Genomic DNA, 23904 nt, shown 5'->3' on the forward strand with positions numbered 1-23904 from the left:
CGCCATGAACTGAGTGTACTCTGCAGGACTTACACAGCAGGAAGAGGATCAACTCCCACAAGTTATCCTCTGACCTTCGTGTACACCATGATACATACTCAGTAAATAAGTCGAAAAAAATTACAGAGAAGGCGGAGAGGTCAAGATGGATGCCTTCACTTGGGCCTCTGTCCTCCAAATGTACTTGCATATATGTGCATCACACTCACAAGTGTGTACACACACACTGCACACACATATAGCACACACACTGCACACATACACACTTCATACACACATACACAGCACATATATACACACACTGCACACACAATACACATACACACACACTGCACACATACACACACACTGCACACACACTGCACACATACACACTTCATACACACATGCACACAAACGGGAAAGTCAAAGGAAGACCAAATGCTGGCATAGAGGTGCCGTGAGCCGCAGAGCAGATATTGAATGACCCCTGAATGACACAGCCACTCACAAGCTTTCAAATTCTCTTTATTAAAAACCATTTTCCCTTTTGTAAAAACAAACACTTTAGGTCAATTAAATAGATGAGAAAAAGTGGTGACAATTTATATAAGACACTCAAAAAGCTCTAATACTTCACAAGTTCAAACTTAAGTTAACTAATAGTTCCATTTTTCAAAATCTCACACACACACACACACACACACACACACACACACAAAAAAAAAAAAAAAAGTTCTCTGGCCCAGTTCAAGTATAACCTTACAAATCACCGCCTCAGATTGTCCAAGAGTGGAAAACCTGAATGCTAATGGCTGCTGCTCATATCAACATTCACAAAAGCCTCTGGGTGTGCCACCTAGAGAACCACCAGGCGCTAATGGTGAGCACTAAAGGACACTGGCCTTCGACACATCAACCCAGGATGCAAATACATTTTTTTTTATACAAGGTAGCAGCCATTTATGAGCCACCTTGGGGAGAGACATTTTATAAAGGTTGACGAGACACTGAATTAATGTTTTAAAAAAGAAATAAATATTTATCCTGGCTGGCTTAAATACTGTGATGCGTGGAACACACACAGGAATTTTTAAAAAAATGCAAGGACCATGCCAATGGAATTATATAAAAATATATATGTATATATACACGCACACACATGTAAAGAACCATCCATGACTTTAAACATAGAGACTGCCATTTCTTTTACCCTTCCGTTTTGCTAACAATTATATGAAGGTCAGTTTATAGCCAAGGGAGCCATCACACTGCTTGAGAACTGAGCCACATGGCTTCCCTTAGAAAGGTTACCAGCAGAGCAGCGAGTGCTGTTGGCCGTCTGCCTCACTCTGCTGGAAGAGAAAGCGTCCCGCCTTCGATGGAGGCGCTGATGGATTTAGGGATGTGGCCAGCGGTTGTTCCTAGAGGCCAGCGGTTTTCTGAGAAATAGAAGAGACTTTGCTCATGACCATGATGCAGGGTCACCTCCTGTGAGATCCACCAGAAAATGGATAACACCTTCCTGAAGCCCCAACTTCCCATCACTCCTTCCCAGACTGGCCTCTCTTTGCCTTAACTCTTCTTTCATAGCATCTACGAGTTCTCTCCTGCCCAGGAACCACAGGCTGGTTCTGTGCCTGTCTCCTTTCTGTGCCTCAGTCTTTCCATGATAAACATAAACAGGCGGCTCACACAAGCAAGCCATCCACACAGAAGACCCCTTCAAGGAGGCATGCCCACCCGTGAAGACAGTGCTATGCTCCCTCTGATGTTGGGGTCCGTTCTATGGCTCTAGGGGAGCACATGTCTTCTAGTACCCTTGTCCCAAGACCTTCTACCAAGACCCTTCAGTCCATATGGGAGGGGTGTGCTGACCCTGCTGGGAATCAGGAACATGTTCTTTCTAGCGTTTTAACCTCCAAGTCAGCAGAGGCAACCCCTCCATCCCTGACCTACAAGAACCAAGGAAACCAAACATCTTAGTATCTCCTTTGATGGGAGAGCACTTTCAAATCATTCCAATACCAAGTAACCCAAAGTAGAGACACCAAGGATGAGTGAAGGTCAGATGCCAGTCCCTTGCCCCTGTGTTAGGCTGGTGCTGGTCAGCAGGGCAGAGGTTAAGAGGTCAGCATGCACTCTAGACCCACATCGATTTCCTCGAGGGAGGAAATCTTCTAGGGAGGAGTTCAAGATAACCTTGGCTCCAGAGGAACTTAAAGGCAATCCCTGGACTACATGAGCCCTGTCTCAAAACAGAAACCTGGGACATTTTGGCTAGGCATATAGCTCAGTGGGGGAGCACCTGTTCAGAATGTACAAGTTTCTGCATTCGAATCCCAGCACTAGCCAGAAACCGACAAAAGACAAGCCTTTTCGGGGGTTCAACTGGAGGAAATCTTAGGGAAACCACTTCCACCTTTGCCAACTGATTCCTCGGTTGCAGAACCTGACTCAGCTCTCCAACCCTTGGGGCCCACAGAACCCAGGTTGCAAAGCCACCTCAGGTTCACTGAAGTGACTCTAAATCCAGGCCTCCCATTAAACCTTTTCCTTTTGTGACCCAGCCTCACTTGATGAATCTACCATATCCAATCAAAACTTGAAACACAATGACAATCCCTGAGAAGTCAGATTTTGTGAAAAGGAAATGAACTTTGGCACGGAAGGGATAGGTGAGAAGGAGAGAGGAAAACAGACTAAAGGAATCAGGAGCCCATGGGAAGCTGGTCACCTCTGGTGGCTGGGCCGGGAAGGGCGAGCGAGCTCCCAGAGAGGCTTCAGGCTGTTCTGTTCATCCCCCGGAACAAGGCCAAGCACCATGTCCTGCCTGGCTCTCCTTCCTCTCTGGTCTCAGTTCTGTCCCTGAAGCCAGGCTGGCCTTAGCTCAGCAGGCTTCCCACCCATCCTCCAGAGACAGTCGTAGCCTCGGCATCATAGCTTCTTTCTCTCCAAGTGTGGACCGATCCCGCTGCGCTCGGGGCTTGGGCTGTCTGCCCGCTCCGTCTCCCTCAGACTCTCCTCTGACAGCTGAGACAGGTACTTCTGTGGAGATGGACAATATGGACAGAGAGATGTTAGTGGATGAGATGTGCATGTGTGTACACGTGTACACACGTGTGTCTGACTCTGTGTGCATATGTGTGAGTGCACGTGCGTGTGTCTGACTCTCTCTGTAGACACTGTGTGGTTTGTCTGTTCTGTCTGACTCTTTGTGTGTCTATGTGTGCATGTGTGTGTGCACGTGCATGTACCTGACTCTGTAGACACTGTGTGGTCTGTCTGTTCTGTCAGACTCTGTGTGTCTATGTGCATGTGTGTGTGTGTGTGTGTGTATGTGACACTCTCTGTGTGTCTGTCTCTGAGTGTCTGTGTAGGGACTGCTTTGTTATCACTTTTGGCCAGTGAGGCCCATGTGTCTCCTCTCCAGCCATCTTAGGGCACTGGGACCCTTTATATTAGTTGATAGACAACATGAATCTCTTGGGGGGGAAAGTGCCAAGTGTAGACACTAACCATAGCAAGCAACCCTCTGGCCCTTCCTTATTGCCAGGCGCTTGGTAGCTGCCTGGCTTACATGAACTTGTTCTCCATGACAATGCTGCCCATTTTCTAGAGGCAGTAGGAGAGGGAGGCACAAACCCAGGACTGGCCTTCGGTGACATGATGACATTGGAGATGCCCAACGATCCCACAGGACGAGCTATGTGGGGGGAAGGCCTAGAGACCCTCAGTGGACTGAGGGCAGCATGACCTGTCTTCCAGTGGAGGACTACCTCCACAGTGCTGGGAGCACTCAGGGCTGGGATCGGCCATGGCTAATAAGCCAGCTGGGGCTGGTCTGTGTTTGTAATACATGGGACCCGTACTGTGGGGTCAGGTGACGAAAGCCCTGACTGTTGGAGCAGTAATGCAATCAGCACTTCATCTGGTAGTTAGAAAGGGTCCAGTTCAGTGGTCTCAGCTAGTAGATGTCCTGGGTTCAAATCCTCCGTCTCTGCAGGCAAGCAACTGAATCTCCCTAATGTCTGTGAAATAAGGGTAACCATGGCAGCATTCCAAGGAGTCTGGGAGTGGGGGGTAGTATTTCCTATAAGTGGGGGACTGACAAGATGCCTCACAAAATATTCAGTACAATGCCTGGCACACTGTAAGTACTCAGGAATGTCAGGCTGAGCTGAACCAGATGTAGGATTGGGGGAGACCCTCGTCTCTCCCCACCCCTACTGACAACGAATCTGTTGAGTGAGAGCAAGGGCATCATCCTCACCCTCCTCCCACTTCATAAGAAACTTTCGGGTTTTGGAAGTGGGGGCAGTCTGACTTGGAGCAGAGCCCCTAGCAGATGTCTGCTGCTGCTGGAGAACCCCAGTTTCTCCTGTCTGACTCGAGAATTATTGAGGGGGTGAGCTCCCTGTCTATGTGTGCCTTCTTCATTGGGGCCTGCAGCCACCTTCGTGCCCGGTCGGGCTACACTTACTGTGCCAGATCACTCCCTGTGGACTCACATAGAGCCATGACCAGCAGAGGCATAGCGAGATTTCCAGAGGCTGCACTGAAGTAGCTCTGACCGGCTCTGGCCTCCCAGGGCATCCCCAGTGAGAGCCCGTGCAAAGTCTCCTGGTGAATGCTAACTTTCTGAGTTGCCCGACTTGAGTCAGCCGGCACCTGCCCTGTGGGTCAAATTTCTTCACATCCCACACTTGTGGTTTGGAGTGAAATGGGAAAGGCTGTGGAGACAGACATTCATGCTGCCAAGGCTCCTGACAGAAACGCTACGTGAGATGGCTGAGGCAGAGGCTCCCGGCTCCCTGACGTAAGGATACCAGTGAAACTTGAGCTCAGGTCAGACAGAGTGAGGAGCTGAGGCACTGTCTAAACCCAGTGTATCTAGGGAACACATGGCCGCTGGTCTGTTGTGGGCGTGGGAGGCTGCCTGGAGTTTTACTATAGAGGCCTTGAACACAGTGCAGGCCGCAGCCCTGGATGTCTATGAATTCTTCCTGCATCTCTTAGTGAGAGTGAACTTGAACTCTGTCTGGGGTCTCCTCAAGGGCTATACAATCCCTCTAAGGCCAGAGAGTGTCACGATGAGGAATTCAGACATTCCCAAGAAGTCTGTGAAAAATAAAGGTCTGGACCTTGGTATGTGGCTCAGTGGTATAACATTTGCCCGGTGTGTTCAAAGCCCTGGGTTGGATCTTTAGCACCATGCAATTTTAAGAATGAATATTCCCGGGCTGGAGAGATGGCTTAGTGGCTAAGAGCACTGACTGCTCTTCCAGAGGTCCTGAGTTCAAATCCCAGCAACCACATGGTGGCTCACAACCATCTGTAATGGGATCTGATACCCTCTTCTGGTGTGTCTGAGGATAGCTATACTGTACTCATATATAACAAATAAATAAATCTTCAAAAAAAAAAAAAAAAGAATGAATATTCCCGGGTCTACATTAAAAGGAACACAAAAGCAGGAGTGAGGAGGCTCAGAGAAGATGCATTTCTAAAAGATGCCGGAGAAGCCGATGGGAAATCAGGACCAGGGTAAAACCACGACCCTTCCACCATGCAAAAGGTACAGGAAGGATAAGTTCTTTGGGTTGGGTGACTGACTGTCCACAGGCAGATCTGCAGAGCCCAGCCTGAGGTCCCTGCCCTGGACAAACCAGGCCTCCACTCCCTTTCCTCCCCGAAAGTAGATGGTACACGTGACTGGTGTGGTCATAGAACAGCTGCTCCATACAGGAAGACTGTGTTCAGGCTCAGCCAGAGACAGTCCCGGCCACGTGGGAAAGCCAAGCTGAGATGCCACAGGCCTTGGCTCTGAATATTAACTATTGAAGTAAAAGGAAGAGAGATTAGGGCTCAAGTGATCTTCCCAAGACCCAGGGACTTGCTTCAGAGCTTCCTCAAGGACAGAGTAGACCCAGGATTCTTAACTAGATGTTCACGTGGTAACCATCTAAAGAATGTCCTTGAATTACACGTTACTACTCCGCCCCAGGATATGACTTATGACATAGCTGACAGGACTCACACTCCTGCTTAAGAACCACTAGATTAGGTCCAGAGAAATGGCTCAGGGGGCAAGGGTGAGTGTCTCTAAGCCTGAGGACCTGAGTTTGATCCTGGGAAATCAACTTCTTTAAGTTGTCCTCTGACCTCCACATGTATGTTTCTACCTTGAGTATAAAACAAACAAAATAACACACACACACATGATTTAAAAAGAAATCACCGTCAGAGCAGTCACTCTAAAAGATTAACTGTGAGAGGAATATCTGCCCTGAACCAGGGGCAGTGACACTCCATGCACTACTTGGATTGAGCCTTGTGTGTGTGTGTGTGTGTGTGTGTGTGTGTGTGTGTGTGTGTGAGAGAGAGAGAGAGAGAGAGAGAGAGAGAGAGAGATTAGGTGTTTGCTTCTATCATGTTGCCTTACATTTTGAGACAGGGTCTCTGACTGAACATGGAACGCACCAGTCTGGCAAGACTACCTGACCAGTGAGCTGCAGAGGTTCTCCGGTCCCTGCCTCCCCAGGGTTAGGATCATAGGCATGCACTAGCCACATCATGGCCAGCGGTCATGTGAGTGACAGAGATCCAAATGCAGGTCCTCATTCATACAAGGCAAGCACTTTACTGCCTGATCCAGCTTCCTGCCTCCCTACTCTGGTTCTGATAGTAAAAACTGCAGATGCCTTGAAGCACCCACATCCCCTTCCCCGCGGGGGGGGGGGGGGGGGAGACAGAGAGAGAGACAGAGAGAGACAGAGGGAGGGGTGAAAGAGAAAACACACATGTAAAATCCAGCCTAGGCCAGGACCTACATGAAAACTCCATCACATTAGGTACAGACACTGCCTTAGCTCTGTCCCACCTCTGTTCAAGTTTCCCTGGTGTCCCCTTAGGTAGCCAGGACCTCTGCCATCTCAGACAGGGTTTCTCTCAGAGGCCTTGGCGGAATGGTGAGTATCAATCAGCATTGCTCATTGGCTTTAAGATACTTTTGAAAACCCAGCAACGTCTCTGAAGTCAAAATGCTTCTCACTGCCTAATTTGCGGCATCACCTTTCCTAAGTGGTGTTGAAATAGTGTATCAGGCTGAGGATGTGGCTCAGAGGCGGTGTGTGTGACCAGTGTATTTAAAGGCCCAATAAGATGAATAAACATGAGAAAAAATGGTATTTTAAGTAGAGGCATTTTAGCTTGGATGAACTGTGTGGTTTAGTATATTTACAAGTGGTATCTTAATACAGTGCAGGAGCTGGCTATTTCATTTCGCACTGGTAACCTGCACTGGGCAGGAAGCCCTACTTGTTGACATTTGATGTTGTATCTATAAGAGCCTGGGACAGTTCTGGGTGTGTGAGCTGCCTAAGACAGCCATTTGTTATGCTATCTGGATATCTACATGGAAGCAAAACTGTGATTTTCATTCCAGTGTGTGTGTGTGTTAATACGTGTGTCAGGAGAGTAACAGCAGAGCTCAGCGGGCGTGGCAGGTGTTTAAAAGGCCACCAGAGTGTCTAAATACTGTGGTGGAGTTAGTGCTCTGAGTGTCCTTAGGATGAAGCCTGGCAGTCTGGTGTTCTCTGCATACTCAAGAGGTATTTACAGGAGCATGTCTGGAAAGCATGGCGGGGGACAGGTCCCTACACCTGTCCATGAAGCTGGAACTTGAAGGCTCAGGACTCTGGGTGTCTGGCTTGTGAGTGGAGGCCGGGATGTCTCCTCAGGGAGCAGCAAGCACAGCTGCTGCTTACCTGTAAGTTCCTGTAGTGGACGGTGCTGCGACAATGGCTCACTTTGGCTGCCTCCTCGCTTGTGTAGAACAGGCCACACAGCTTGCAATAAAAGCCAGTCCTGGGAACCACGAACTCCACTCCTGGGGAAGGGCAGGGAGTGGACAGGCGGGTGTTAGGAAGGTAGTGGGAGGCCCCGTGGACCCCACCTCCTTCTCTGGCTGTGAGCAACTCCGCCAAGCCTCCCCAACCACATTTACAGAGAGACAGCGCCTACTCCATTCACTGTGAAGGTCAGGGAGTGCTGCAAGCGGGTGGGGGGGGGTGATCAGCAACTACATGTGTGGGTCCATCAGTCTGCCTCAGGGGAGGGTGAAGGGAAGCTCTATTTCCTAAGGAAGGTTCCCTTCTCTGCACTTATGACCAAGCATAGAAAAATTCTCTATCTTTTGGATTGGTTTTTAGAATAGTTTTTATTGAAATAAGAGCAAGAGGAAAATTCACCCATTTGCTCTAATTTAAACAAGTCTTTCTATGTGATTTGTTGGTAAACAGGACTTAGGAGAGACCATTTTTGTTGTTTTCTGTTTGTCTGACACTGGGTCTTACTTTATGGCCTTATCATCTGTCCCGAACTTGCTCTGTAGACCAGGCTGGCCTCAAACTCACATCGATGCACCCGCCTCTGCCTCCTGGGTGCTAGGATTACATGTGTAATCCAGAGCTAAGCCTAGGGCACTCATGCTCTCTACCCTTGATGGGAGTCTTCAAGAACACAGCAGCTGGGGTGGGGATAGTGCTGCTCCCCTTTTCTCTGATGGGACAATCTGGGAAACCTCGTTGAAAAGAGAAAAGGAATATGGCAACTTTTCACAGGGAGGGGGAACTTTCACCCATTCCTCAGCTCCCCCCCCCACCTCCCAGACAGGCCCTGTTCTTAACCACAGCCCGGGCTCTGTTCTATTTGTGCTCAGCACACAGGAGATGCTAAGCTCATGAATAGAACTTTCCTTTACATCTCAGTAATTGATGATGATGATGGCAAATGTATTAGTGTGAATAAGCAGATCTGAGGGAGGACAGGAAGAGCAAAGCCCAGGCAACTGCCTGCAGCCTGCTAGTGCAGAGCTCCACACTGCAGCCTGGGACCTGGGATGCCTCTAAGCCATGCAGCTGTCAGCCTCCTATCTGCAAAGCCCTCAGCATCCAGCAGCAATCCCCAGGAGTGAGAAAGTGTCACTCAGTTCAGCTGCCCCAAGAGGCTGAATGTCCTGCTTTACCCTCTGTGTGCAGAGGATAAAAGCATGGCCCAGCCGAGGGGGAGGGGAGCTGATGAGATGGGGAGAGAGCTCCAGGCTGTTGCTAGGAAATGGGCATCAAGCAAGACCCACGATCTCTTTCTTCTGTTGTTGCAAAACAGTTGTGTGTTGGCTGCTCCTTCCCAGGAGCCTCTGATGTATTAGGAAAGAACTTCAGTCAGAGCCCAGCCTCCCACCCCGTCTCATACCCTGTGGGCAGCATGGTGCAGCTGGGCTGTACCAGGAACAAAAAACTCCAAGGATTGTAGTACTAACAGGCTCTCCTCACACTGTCCTACCTCAGGGGAGTCCAAGGAGACGGAGGCAGGAGCAAAATTGAGCAGCCGTGGTTCCTTCCAACCAGAGGGCGACAGCTACCAAATCTAGGGTTGTCCACTAGTGCTCTCTTGAATAAAGTCTCCCACCACACCACCAAAAGTAAAGCCAGTCGGGAGCAACAATGATAGTGGTGTGAAATGGCATTTAGAGTCAGACAGGCCCTCCATCCTAATTAAGCTGTGACCTCAGAGGTGTTGACCTGCTCTGAAATGTTTCCTCGTCTGCAAAGTAGGTAGACTACTGCCACGTGGTGTTCTGAGGAAGCACCTGCCACTTTATCTGGTGCTCAGAAAAACATTAATTTAGGGACACAGAAACCAAGCCTCCAAGCACTGACCTTTACCCACCCTCCAGCCTTTCTTTCCCAAGGCTGCCCAGAGAACCATTTCCACGGTTTTACAGAAACTTTCTTCCCAGGCCTTGCCCAGTAGGTTAGGTCAATATCAGTGATCAAAAGACAGCATTAGAGAGAGCTCAGTGGAGCAGGAGGATCCTCAGGCCACAGAACAGCCCAGGGGTTGGGAGGGCACCACAGTGACAGCCACCACGCTCTCAGCAAGCCTGAGATGTAAGGACCAGAGAATGGCAGCACCACAGATCAGTCCTGTAGCCATGGTGAGACCGGGAGCCACCGAGTCCTCTGTTTCATCAGGTTTTATTAAGTACTGTCATTAAAGCTGCATTTGCCTCCTAATAATAGCTCCTGGCCTGGGTAATTATGACTCCGTCATCTTAGTAAAGCCCGCGTTGGAGAGAGTGGGGAAGCTCAGTTTTTGCCAGCAATGCTATTTGGTTATAGTAAAAGCAGGCCTTGGCAGGCTCACGCTGGCTGGAGTCAGAGTGCTGGCCTGAATCACACAGGCAATGCCCTTCTCCAGCCATGAGCACCCCCAGTCCGTGACAAGACTGACCTCTCAATTCTCACAACAGGGTGCCCTGGCCTTGGTATCCTGTCTTTCACCTCTGTGCTCGCCACAGGGACCTGAATGTTGTCTCTCATGTTTCTCAAAGTCTCTCTGCAGTAGTGACCAGTCCTGGGGTGTAAAGGGTTTGCAGCCCCAGTGAGAAGAATGGGGGACCTCAGTGAAGGGTAATTCCAAACAACCTGTCAGCCCTTCCTAAGCTTCTGCTACCGGAAGGCTCTGAGGTGTTACGTTCATTTCCTCCTCAAAGAGTCTACACAGAGGAGTGTTTTACTAGGTTCCTAAAGACAACGAGCTTGAAGCGAAATGGTTAAATAAGTTGGTGTATGTCATCCAGCCATCAAGCAGCAGAGATGGGATTTGAACCCAAGAACAGGCAGTCTGTATTCTTCAGCACAGAAATGGCTTTTCCTTTACTGTGCCTGAGCTGGGGGCAGATGGTGGCACGGTCAGAGGACAACATCCCAAGTTCCAGAACTTGGTGTATGAGCTTGAGAAAGGCTCTTTAGTGCTCACCTGTCAAACACAGAAACAGTAGCATCCCTTCCTGGGGGGAGAGGGGCTGGGAAAGTGGAGAGCAACACCTTATCAGCTTTTTAGGCTAAACGAAGATGATGAATTATGGTCCAAGCTAGCAACATCTCCAATGCCTGTCACCAGGTAGAGAAACAACGTGGTATATCCAAGTCCATAAAGCAGCGCAGATGCATGCATGCTGCAAAACTGATCAAACCACACTCTTTAAATGTGTGCCCTTTGTGATATGCCGATCACACTCCAATCTGGCCCTTTACGAAAAACAAAACCAGATACAATTTTCCTCCTAACAGCCTGACGAAGATTAAAAACTGCTACCTGGGTTTGGCAGAGAGGTAGAGGATGGGGACTCTCCCTGGAGTCGGCAATGAAAGCTGCTATCCTCTTTTTGGAGTGTAATTTAGTACCGATTATAACATGCTCAATGCAAATATAGATGGCCCCACAATGCACCCAGGCTTGGCTAGCGTTCTGTCTCTCGGAACGCTGGTGTGTGCACGAAGAAAACTGAACGACCGCTTGCGGTCTGCAGCAGAACAGAGACTGAGACACACGCCTAGAATCTGAACCCTGCACCCGCCCTTCCAGGCCAGGAGGTTTGATACTGCATCCTAGATTTCTTACCTGTAAAGTGGGTATTTAAAAACATCCCATGTCCTCCGTGTTTGGGGGTGGCGTGCTCGATAATGCACACAAAGCAAACACAGGGCAGTGACAACAGAGACGAGCTTAGCTGTCACCGCACGTTCACAATGGAAAAACAGACAAACAGGAAATTACCCAGATGCTCACCAGTAAAGGATCAGCAACTGTGGGGCAGATTTTAGGATGGAGTGGCTCAAAAGAATGTGCTTAGTGTACTGACATGAAGCGATCCCTACCACCCACTGCCGGAAGAAACAGGCAACGTGTACGGGAGAAAAGCCATCTGAGAACATGGCTGCAGCCACCTCTGAGGCTGGGGAGGAACAATTAAGGCCATGAGTGTTGACTTTTTTATTTGGTCTTTTTAAAATGTGTTATAATAAGCTTTGTAGAGTGAAACACAATAATGAAAAGACATGTTTTATAAGGAAGCACTCTTAATTTCTGCTGCGTCACGTGATTCCCACCAGTTCCGGCTTGAGACTTTCTAGACTCTCAGTTCCCTCAGCGTGCAGGGGGAGCAGCGCCACATGAACCAGTGAGCGTTTGCTAATGGCTGAGCTGATTGAAGCCTCTGAGGGGCAGGTTCTGCAACCTCTGAGGGCAGTTAGAGCTCCTGGGAGCACCGGGGTTCACTCAAAGGTCTGTCATCTTTAGCAGTGTTGGCATTGAGAGGGCTAGGGAGCTGGATCCTTGGGTACCGACCCGAGTTCTAATCCCTGACGCTCTTGTAGAAAGCCAGGCCTAGTTGCACATTCCTGAAACCCCAGCCTTGAAGGACAGAGAGGGGCAGGTCCCAGGAGCTGACTTAGCAGTCAAAGCTGTAAATGCCTATCTCAGGGGAATAAGGTGGGAAAGATAGAGGAGGGTCCATCTGATAGTTTTACAGATTCTCTATCACATGCATGAGTACATATGCCTACCCACATACACACACACACACACACACACACACACACACACACACGTATGCACTCACATATACACACACATGCACGCACACACACAAATACTATTTGGTAATTTTTTAAAAACAAGATTTGTCATTTTTCAAATCTAATTCTATAAAATGCCATACCGAGAGAAAAGAACCAGAAGAAAAGTAGCGGAAACATGGCTGGAAAGAACAGGTCTACACTGCTGGGTCTTCCCTGGGTGACGACATGGTCATCAGTTTCTCATGCTTCCTTGTGACACTGTCCCAAGTGTCCCCTCTGAGTAGCTGCTCCTCCTTCGTCCCTTTAGCTCGCAATCTTTCAGAATCAATGCAGAGCTCTCGGATCTTGTCTAGGAGGTTCTTACTGGTATACCGCCCTGATACTTTCATAATCGAAAACCTACCTACTGCTTCAACCCTTGCTATTGACGAGAAGACTGAGGCTCAGGAAGGCAAGACTTGTCTGAAGATGCAAAAACATCGTTGAAAAGATGGGCAAGGACTTGTGTCTCTTCCCTGTACCCTCTATTCAGTGGCTCTCACTGCCTCAGAGAAGCAGATCTATCAAGGAGAAAAGTCATGTAGCATTTTTTTTTTCTGGGACAAGGACACGTGGGAAGATAGCAGAGAGGGGGCTTGTTTTAGTTGACAATTTGGAGGTAGGGGGGCTTCTGCTTTCCTGCCTGAACAAGGCCTGAGCTTAAAGTCTCTACGTGGCTAAGAGTTAAGCACTCCCCGACAGGGAAACAAGTCTTTCCTGGGAGAATCTCACTGCTGTGCTGTTCACGGCTCTCGCCTGGGTTTTAGATCTACCTTGGCTCCTGAAAGCACAGCAATGGCTGGAGCTCTGAGCTCGTGCGTCACACCTTAAAGGCAAAGACAACACAATGGCAAAGGTCCTCTGGAGCTCCTCCATACTGCTTTAGAACTGTCATTTCCTGGGGTTGACATTCAGGAGGGACTGTGAATTTCACGTACCTAGAGGAATGCTAAGTTCACCGAACACCTCCGGTTCCCAGGAAGGCAAAGAAAGGGGCTCTTTCAGCTCCGCTTCGGTGAATTCTGGTGATCTCACGTTCAGAGATTTCATTTCCATGTACCTGGAGTTTTCTGCAAAACATGAGCCCGTGGGATGGGGGATGGGGACAAAACAAAACATACACACCACTGCAGGCCTCAAAGAATCTCTATAACTCTATCCAGTGTACTGTGTGACTGGGAATTGTCCCTCAGACTGCTTAATCACATGATGCTGGGGGTAGGACTGCTAATTAGAACCAAAGTGTTATAATTAAGAGCATTTTTCCATTGCCAAAAAAATGCCACATGCAATAAAACTTGGCACATCTTTGCGCTTGGCACACGGGATGGATTGTTAATGCCTTAACTTGGATGATCCACCCTCCACTACCCCAAATCAGCATTGCTCCATCTCTACAGACAGAAGAATCCTTGAAGGGCAGAAATCATGCTGACATCTGCCAAGACCCGGTCAAAAAGGCTGTGCGCTCTTACCCCACACTCATGAGGAAGCACTGTTAAATGTGAGCTCCAAAAACCGGGAGAGTTAATAAACCCAGGGGAGACCAGCACAGGCTGAGACCCATGCCACAATATAAAGGGACTCCAGCAGAGCCAGGGAGACGCCAGCGCACTTTATTTATGCCCGCTTGAGGTGGGTTGGGCCTCCTGGTTGCCCTGGCAACAAGCAGGCTGATCAAGGCAGTTTCCATGGAGACTCAGGTGAAAGACTGCTCAGGTTAGCTTGACATGGAGAAAAGCCCAAGCCTCGGGCCACCCCTCAGCTTCTGCTACTGCCAGGCTCTGGGTGGGAATGTTTATTCTCCAGCCTTTCGTCTCTATTTTCTGTTCTGAGAGTCTTACTTCAGCCTCGGTGACGCTGAGAGCGTTCTATAAAATTAATCTCTAGTTACTCTCACTGTTATGAGTCTTAAGGAACACTCACCCGCCCTCTACTCTCCTCCCCACCCCCCTGTCCCCATCCTCGAGACACACACACACACACACACACACACACACACACACCCTGGATGGATCTGTTTCCATCTGGCAGAAGGGCCACAGCTTAGCCCATTTTAGACCCTTAGTTCATGATGTCATAGCACTGAGCAAACACCACCTCTGGTGGAGGTGGACTTGTTTCTGGGATAAGTTCTGCTCTGCTATCAGACTCTGGAGAAAAGCGGGAGGAACCAACCAAGAAGGGAGGAACCAACCAAGCCCTTGACAAAGCCTTCTCAGTCCCTGTGTGACATTCTCTCACCACCGACCCTTCCCTTTCTCCCCCCACCCCCACATCACAGAAATAATTGCCAAGAGTCTCTGCCATTCAGGAAAGGGCAGCAGCCTAAACTTTTTTTGTACTAAAAACTCAACCTCATCATAGTTGTCCATGCCTAGGAGGGACCCTATAACATGGAGAAATCAAGTTGATTTTAAGTTGTTTCTCGGAACACAGGGGGCACCTGCTGGATTTCTTTTACCCTGTTTGCTCTAACAGTCTAAGCCAACCCTCAGAGGTTGCTTCTATTAGTACATGACTTTCTGTCTTGGCTTTAAGGTAACTCCCACATATCTGCTCCACCATGCCCATACCCACACGTCCTGAAGGAAGCGGTGGTCCAGTCCACCCAACCACCCATGTGGAAAAGGAAGGTAGTCACCCTCAGCCAACACACCTTGGCAAGCCTGGCTTTGGAGGTCGCTTTCAGTAGGGGGGCTGGCTTTTTCTTCCAGAAGGCTGGCTTCATGAGCCCCATCTTCTGGGGACCCCCCGGCCCTACAGTCATCGAGAGAAGGGCTGGACTGCCGGGCCCTCTCATCTGCTGGCTGTGGGGAGGACATTTGCTGGGCTGCAGGGGCCAGACGCACATCTGAGCCCTCCGCTCCTCTTGCCTCCTTCTCGTAGCAATTTGAGACCTCCAGTGAGAGGCCTGTCTCGCTTTCAGCTGGCTTCCGCTCAGCATCCAGATTTAGGCCAGGCATCTCCATGTCCATGTCATTGGGACAGGGACAGCTTAGGGAAGTAGATAGCACTTGTCCTGGCGGCTTCAGGCTGAGCTCCGTGTCACCGTTCCTTAGGGTCTCCCCCTGCTTGGTAAAATCCGTGGCCAAGTCCAAACCTAAGGTGGCTGTTACACAGGGACATATTTTAGGGAGGGTTTTGTCTTTCTGGTCAATGGGCACAATTTCTTCCAGCTCTGGTATGTCTGGTTCCATGATGAAATCTTCCTCCCCTACTTCGTCCACTGTGACTAGCTCCTCCATGTTGGTGGGGTACCAGTTGTCCCCCTCAGGTTCACTTCCGCTGTCACCATCTTGTCCCTGTGTGAGGATGTAGAGCAGGTGTCAGATGCTATGTCAGATGGTGGCTAAGGACTCAGCCAGAGGCCATGCTATTGGAACCCTCATGTCAGAAGGACCTGAGCGCTTTTCCTCCTCCCTGGGAAGGACTTACTGGGTTCTTAGGGGATGGGAGCTTCTCGAGTCTCACTTTATTCAGTCACCCTCAGGATGGTGCCCAAGTGACACTGGCCTCAAAATAAACCCTTGCTGCTTGGTTTGCCATGTTTTAAATGACACAAAGGATCCTTAACCCTGCTATAGAATAGGTATTTGTAAATATTTTTGAATAGATGGATATATTATAAATATGATAAATGCTTATCAGAACTTTTTCTATGTGTGGATGTCACTAAAGGTGACTGGAGAGAATCCATGCACAAACTTCCTCCAAACTCCCTCTCTCAGCAAACGTGCAACTTCCACCCACACTTGCCCTCCGGTACTTTTCCCTTGGTGTTCCCAGCAGCCCTTGGGCTTGGCACACAGGTTTGGAAGATTAGTGTCCCCTGACTGGAAAGGCATGAGGCTGGCCATCATCCAAGGACATTTCTTTTGCTTGTGGAAGCCCAACCCAAGAGGACGGAAATTATATTTTGATTTTTAACTAAGTAAAATTAATCTTTCTAAAACATAGAATATGTCCCATTAATCTTAGGGTCTGGGCCTTCTGAGGTCAGGACACCGAGTTGACTACTTGTGTCACTGTGGACCCACTAAGGGACCTGCCTATTTTGGGAGCCTGGCTCTGAAGCCTGAGTCTTTTTTGGGCATATGTTTTCTTTTAGCAGCTCAGCCAAGTTGTAGGAGAGGGGGGCGGAGCCCAGGCATGCAGCCGAAGTTCTCCCCAGTGAAGACTTCTGAAGACTTCCCCAGAGTTGTTTCTCCAGAGAACACTGGGGCCATTGGGACAAGTGCTTGTGGAGACTTGCATACATTCTGTGCGGCCGCTGTCAGGCAAAGCTGACTCTTGTGACTGAGTCTCTGATGCTAACATATGACACCACCACCAAGATGGGGGACAAACTTACCTTTTTTGTCCTTGTGTTTTCTGGATCAGAGGACTCTGTCCCTTCCTGCTGTGTGCCCACCAACGGGAGGCTTTCTTCCATGTCTGCTTGTTCCTCAGTCCCAGCCTTACAAGAGAACAGAGCAAACAAAACCAAGAGTGAGCAGAGACAGGAGAAGAGGGGCAGAGAGACAGAGATCGACATGCTTCTCCCCTGCTCCCTCACAGAGCTGGGAGGCTACTGCTCAGGAAACTGAGGCTCAGAAAGAAACGTGCTCGCTCACACTGACAGAAAACATTTTAAAGTAGGTCCAGGAGCTTCCAGGGCACAGAAACCCCTGGTGACGTGTCTGTAGGGGATGAGTATAGCAAGGCAAAAGTGACTTGAACAGGAAAGGCTGGGGGTGGGGGTGGCCACTGTGGGGGCATCTCCCCTAAAGATATCATTTCAATTAACACGCATATACACACATATGTACACAGACACACACATGTACACTCAGACACACATATGCACACACGAGTACAGATACACATGTGTACACACACAAGCACACACACACACACACACACACACACACACACACACACAGGACATGAGTATCGGTGCCCATAGAGGCCAAAAACTTCAGATCTCATGGAACCACAGTTAAAGGCACTTGAGTGCTGGGAACCAAACTAGGGTTCTTTCTCTGCAAGAGCAGTGTGCACCCCTAACTACTACTGACCCCTTTCAGCCCCCACAGAGTTACATTTTAGATAATTATATAAGTGCCCGCAAAAAAAAAAAAAATCCCCAACTTAGCCTCATGGACTCCTTTGACTGAAATATTACCAATATGGTCTTTTGTAGAAGGCTTTGGAGCTAGAGAGATTGCTCAGCACTGGCCGCACTTCCACATGGTATCTCACAACCATCTATATCTCCATGTCCCAGGGATGTGACACCCTCTTCTGCCCTCCACAGACACTAGGCATGAAAGTGGTGCACAGACATTTGTGCAGGCAAAGCGCCCGCACATATAAACAAGCAAATATTTCGAAAAGTAAAGGCGTGCTGATTCTCACTTTAGAAGCTTCTAGAGCTTGCTCTTCCCATGGCTCAACCCTGGGCCATCAAGTCAGACTACTGCTCTCTGGGCTTCTTTGGCGTGGGTAAGTTATATATTTTTATCAACACTCTTGGGGCCCAGGTTGGGTCAAGGTAAAAGCTCTGATCTTAACTACTTACAGCTAGACACACCTCCTTGAGCTGATAAGGAGCCACTTGGAGCGGGAACTGGGGGCTGACTGGTGAAACTGGTTATTACTGGCTGTGGACAGGTGAAGCAGCAGAATCCTCTCTGAGCTGCGCTCACAGCTGCCAGCTCACACCAGAGAACAGCCACTTACGTTGTTGCCTTAATCTCCGTAAGTCAGTCACCCCTGGTCCTTCCTTACTGAGATAAACTACCCCTCACTAGTACTTCCCGTAAACGTTCCAGATCAAAGGAGCAGAGCATTCTTTTCCAGCTCAAGCTAGCAGGACAGAGGGCAGTCCTAGTGATGCAGTCAGAAGCCCTCACCCGGAAAACCTCCAAAAGAGAGCAAGGGAGGTCACACCTGTATGTGAGAGCAACCTCAGGGGAGGATGGAAGCCTGCTCAGCTGCCTGCCTCACCTCTCAGGTCACACAGCGGTGGTGTTGCCACCACCTGGCCAGGAATCCCACTGAGCTAATGTTTTCCCTCTTCTGATCTTTGCCCTGCCTGCAAATCTATTTTCCCTAAGGCAATTCCAAAGGGTCCTCTAAGATGAGAGAGGAATTACATCCTCACTGCACTTTCTTGTCAAAACACTTCACACACTTCCCCTTTGCTGAGGATTAAGAATCGTCGATCTTCACGATCTTCACACGAGGCCCTACACGATACAGCTTCTGCGGGCGGATCTGTCTCACCTCCCAACACGCTAACTTGGTGCCCCGTTCCAACCACACTGACCTCTAGCCACACAGAGGTGTTGCTTATGTTGTTCCCTCTGTCCGACCTTCCTTTGCACTCCAAAGATGTAGGGTCTCTCGGAAGCTCCACAGGGAAGCCTTGAACCCATTAGATACTGACAGCATCTTGTACAGCTGTGCTTGGCATCAACCAGAGGCTCCTCCGTCAATGTGAGGAGGGACTCGGTCATTGTACCGTGTCCCAGAGAGCTGGGCTCTCCGAAGTAAGTGCTTTTATTCTTCTGAAAGTCTCTGGCTGTGTGAGACCTACAGGTGTAGCCCAGACTATCCGTGTTCTTGTGTGTGTGCATGTTTGTGTATAGGCACATATATGTGCGTTCATGCTTGTGTAGGGCACATATGTGTACAGCATACATGTGTACATTAGAAGACAACTCAGGTATTGGTCCTCATCTCCCTCATCACTTTAGACAAGGTGTCTTTCTTGTTTGCTCCTATACTATGCTAGCTGACCCCCAGGCTCCCAGAAATTTGAACCTAGGTTCTCATTCTTGTAACAGAAAACCATCCACTGAGCCATCTTCCCCACCCTGGACTTTGTAAAGAACGGGAGACTCCATAGGGAGCTGTGGGGCTGAGTCTTGCTGTAAGGGGAGGGGGATCTGAGGGCAGAGGGCATGCACTTGGCATGGTAGCAACCCTCTGGAGCTAAGCAGTGGCTGACATCTTCTGGCAGTCATCGTGACTTGGCCTCACCACACCACCAAGCTAGCTTAGCTTCCCTGGACATATCTGTGGTCTGAGATTCCTCCCTTCTAGAAGGATGGACCTGTGCTCCCTTCCCTCACCCTGTCCCAATGACGTGATTTCCTTTCTTCTTTCTGGGGTTGTAAGAGCAGGTCTGGACCTGGCCATCTGTTACTACTGAGAAACACACGGAAGTTCTCCACCTGTAGAGACTTCAGAGGGTCTGTCATGAGCACACACTCATTAAAGCACTATAGCAGCCTAAGCACTGAGGTGGAGAAAAGGGTGTGACCTGGTTCTCAGGAGTTGGGACTTTACCTCTACAGACTGCTCAGTTATTGCTGTTCCCACAGGTACGCATTTAACACCCACTCTCTACTCCAAGGACAGGGTCAAGGCAGGGAACACAAAAGGTTCCTACATTGAGAGATTATGTTTGGGGGTTGCAGGGCGAGGGCAGCCAGTACATTAGATAAGGATGCTCAGTGGCTTGTGCCATGGAACACAGAAAGGGAGGAGAGAGAAGTGGGTTGGGACACTGAAATGTTAAACAGCAGCCATAAGTAAAGACAAAGATGCTAAGAACAAGCAAAGTGGACTCCTGGGGGAAAGAAGACTATTTGTGGCAGAGGATCGTGTGCAAAGGCCTGACAACTCTTTCTGTTGGCCTTTCCTTGAGGCTCTGAGCCACTACCAGCTCCTTGACTACATTTGAGCAAAGACAGCTGCCCTACAGTATCCACGGGGGATGGGGGTTGTTCCAGACTCCTCGAAGATACCAGGATGGCAGGTGCCTAAGGCCTTTGTATAAAATGGCCTCGTATTTGCCTATAACCCACACATATCCTCTTTTAAACCATAAATCACCTCTAGATTACTTTTAATGCCTATTGTCATGCAAATGCTATCTGAATAGGAAAATCTGTAGATGGTCCCTATCGACCCTCTTCTTAAAATTCCCTACAGCTCCTCAGATCCAGTTTAAGACAGGGCATAAAGGGAGGCCTGCCCCTGCCCTACCCCCTCTCCTCTAACCTCAGCTTCTGGGCTTTTTCTGTTTTGCCCGTTGAGAAAACACGGCAGACTTTGAAATGGACAGAAGTGGTCTCTGGGTATCCTTTCCCCATCTCTGTCCTTCCTCTGTTAGTTTGTTTAAGTGGGGGTTGAATCCCGGGCCTCTTACAGCCAGGCAACACACCATCACTGAGTTCTACTGCAGCCACACGTGATTTGAGTCAGGGTCTCACTAAGTTGCCTCGAGGGGCCTTGAACTTGAGATCCTCCTGCCTTTGTCTACCTAATAACTGGAACCAAGCATCTGAGCCAATATGGCCGGCCCTGGTGTCTTTTCAGTAGGTGTCTGCCATGTCCTTCTAGGGTGTCTGATTCTGGGGCCTTGAGTGCTTCTCATGATTTTTACATCTGTGCTATTTGCTGGGATCTCATCACTGATTGGGACTCATCAAGGTGCAAGTGGGTGTTAGCCAGTGACGGTGCAGTAGATGCTGTTTCCTGTGGAAAACACCAGTTACACCTCAATAGCAAATCCCTTGTTGCCTGTTGATGTGAGATGCCTATTCTTTACTCTCTCCTTTGAACTAGCTTCAACATATGCTGATAGGATAAAATGAAGGACTTCCAAAAGTCTTTGACATGTGTTCACCATGTGTTTATACCAGAATTATGATTTAAAAAAAAAATTAGAATCTTTAAATATGTCCTTAAAAATGCAGTCATGTCGAACACCTTCAGGTTCTTGCCAGCAATCATCTGCTTCACTTTAGCCAGCCGCAGCTTCTGCCAAGAGTGCCGAACCGGTTTTTGCCCATTTTCAACACCCGGCTCAAACACCCCTCTGCATGTTGCCCTACAATGTTAGTTGCCTACAGAGCTGCGGATCCTGTTCTTCAACTTGGGTTCTATTGTATGCAGACTTTGTTATAAGTGTGCCAGCCCTTGGTCTCTGCTGCATACGGACTATCTCCTAGGTACCTTGCGTTGTTTGTATCTGGACCACCACCTACCCCCCATCTCACGAATGTGGGAGGAAAGGCTGGAATAACAACCCAAAGTGACTCTAAAGAATTGGACTCCTTACTAGACTGTCACCAACTCCTGGGTCAGGGTGACCAGAGGATATGCACCGAGGATTTTTAACAATTAAGTTCCTTGATGAGACCCCCCCCCCAAACTCTATCTCACTCCTACGTAATGGGATGCCTCAGCTAAAAGTAAACGTGAGTCAATGTATAATTCAAGCATGGTACCCAGAGTTCCTCCACCTTCTTAGGAATGGAAGCAGTGTAGCAGCCTCTTGGATATAAGTGCCATTTTATTAAAATGGAATTAAAGTCTTTTATCTGGAGCTTGATTTCCCAGTATAATTTAGGGGTGGCGGTCACTATTCCTTACATGCCATTGGAGCCCCAGCCCCAGTAATTCTTTGGGCACACAGAATGAACCAAAGATCTAATCTTCCTTGGGTGGCTCTGCGGGTGTCAACGCCCCAGTAACACTCCACCCTGGGTAAACACGGAACTACAAAAGGCTTTTCCATCATCCTCTCCTTAGCATGTCCAGTGAAGGCAACAGGATGACTTGGGACTTGGAGCCAGACTACTAGCTCCAATTCTGGCTGTCCCTTTTTCTAAGCCTGTCTCCTTCATCAGATAGCACAATGTTCTGTTTTACTTTCCTCCTCTCAAGTGGTGATAGCCCTAGCTTTGGGGGGGCTGCTGTGAGAATTAAGTGATACATTCGATATACTGTACTTAGGACAGTCCCCCATCCCCCACATGGCAAATGTGCAAGAAGCATACACCATCAACAAATGAGACATGATTTTCTTCCCGGTGGCCTGCCTCCCCTTACCTGGGCTCATGGCTGCATCCTTACCTCATTCTCTGCCAGTCGGATTTCTTTTTTGTCATCAGCTCCTTCTTGGTCTCTGTCAGCTCTCTTGGTTTTGCTTTTCTCGCTTTGCTTGGACTTGGTACCCTCAGGGGCCCGGGGAATCTTGGTCTCCAGATCCTCTTCCTTGCCAGAGTCCTCTGGGTGAGGGTGTCTGGGCTCCCGTAGTCTAGCCTCTTCTTTCCTCCTGGATCTTCCTGGCATATCCTGCTGCTGCTTTGGGTATTTGTCCAACTTGACTTTAGGCTCTTTTCGATGGTAGCCATCATCCCGGCCTTTGTAGCCGGATGCAGAGTAGAGAGCACCAGGGGACCCTGACTTCAAGTACTTCTCCCGGTAGCCCCTCCCTCCTTCAAGTCGCTCGTCCAACTCGGCTTTGTCCATCTGTCTGGGATAGTGCTTCCGGTCGTGTGCCCAAACGTCCAACCTGTCCCTCTTGTCTTCCCCATTCTCCCTCCTGGGGACAGTCTCTCGATCCTCGTCTCTCCATGTATAGGAGTCACGGCCATTGCCCCAGTCAGCCCGAGAGGGGCCTGGGGGACTGTGGGACCTCGGGGAAAGTGGTCGGCCCATTGGACTTCGAGAACGTGGTCGCTCTGGACCATATCTGGGAGAAAGGGAAGAGACAAGGTTTAGACTCTGCAGAGTTCATACACTGAGATGGAGACACACACGGATCTCTAAGGGATATACTTGGCACAACCTGCCCTGGGCATTCTTCAGTTCACTAAACAGTAGTACACAGTGTCCAGGAGCCAGCCTGGCCTTTTTCTTTACTTCTGTGGCACAGGGTTTTCCTCAAGATGCTCTCTGCCCCCTATCAGTCTGCTTCTGGGAATCAGGAAGAATGATTACATTGGTTTAGTTCAGTCTTGCCTTACTTCCTCTTAGAAGCCGTGTTAAGGTATAGACCCCAACACATTCTCTTCCTGGGGATCTATACGGTGAGGACTCTGGGACAAAAAGCCGAGACATGAGGTTCCCCTGGTCTACTGCTGGAGGCACTTCCCTAGATCCAGTTTTGCTTGTTTATAAGACTTGAAGCCATGTCTCCACTTAGACCCCCTGGACTTATAGGTGACTTATCCCCCCAACCCCACCACTGTCTGTCTCCAGTTAATCCTCATTACAAGTAGTTGAGATCCTGGGGTGAAGAGGGTGCTCACAGCTAGGAGTGAGGAGTGGGGAGGCAGGTTCAGAGATCCAGAAAACAGAGGAAGACACCTAAGGGAAGACATCTAAGGGTTGGGAAAGGTTTCAGAACTCAGAGCTATTCAAATTTGAGATGAAGCCATTGGAACCCTCAGGGAGTGGATCTGCTTAAGGTTTAGGGGAAAACTTCATAGGGCCCCCCCACTCTACACTACCCCAAAACTACAGCTGGCACAGTCTGTCTTTACATATGCCATTAAAACTCCAAGTAACCACAATTTTAAAAAAAGCAGACAAACAAAATCCTAAGCCTGAACTCTCACACGTCCTCTGAAGGCTGATAGCTAATGACATCATATACCTGCTATCCTAAAAG

General features: G+C 49.1%; 1 protein-coding gene across 3 annotated transcripts in view; it reads right to left on the reverse strand.

Moving 5' to 3' along the window:
* Positions 1-519: 519 nt before the first annotated feature.
* Positions 520-23904, reverse strand: part of RBM20 (RNA binding motif protein 20) — a gene marked incomplete at its 5' end in the record, with an annotated part of 177780 nt that continues 154395 nt past the window's right edge. For all 3 annotated transcript variants that reach the window (XM_080912073.1, XM_080912075.1, XM_080912074.1), the window contains 6 exons: positions 520-3027; positions 7749-7870; positions 13385-13516; positions 15106-15751; positions 16801-16905; positions 22362-22983. In XM_080912073.1, coding sequence (XP_080768199.1) covers positions 2917-3027; positions 7749-7870; positions 13385-13516; positions 15106-15751; positions 16801-16905; positions 22362-22983 — 1738 coding nt within the window. In that variant the 3' untranslated portion in view covers positions 520-2916. The remainder of the gene's footprint in view (positions 3028-7748; positions 7871-13384; positions 13517-15105; positions 15752-16800; positions 16906-22361; positions 22984-23904) is intronic.

Source organism: Micromys minutus (assembly GCF_963924665.1).
Source record: "Micromys minutus genome assembly, chromosome: 2".
In the NCBI taxonomy this organism is placed as follows: domain Eukaryota; kingdom Metazoa; phylum Chordata; class Mammalia; order Rodentia; family Muridae; genus Micromys; species Micromys minutus.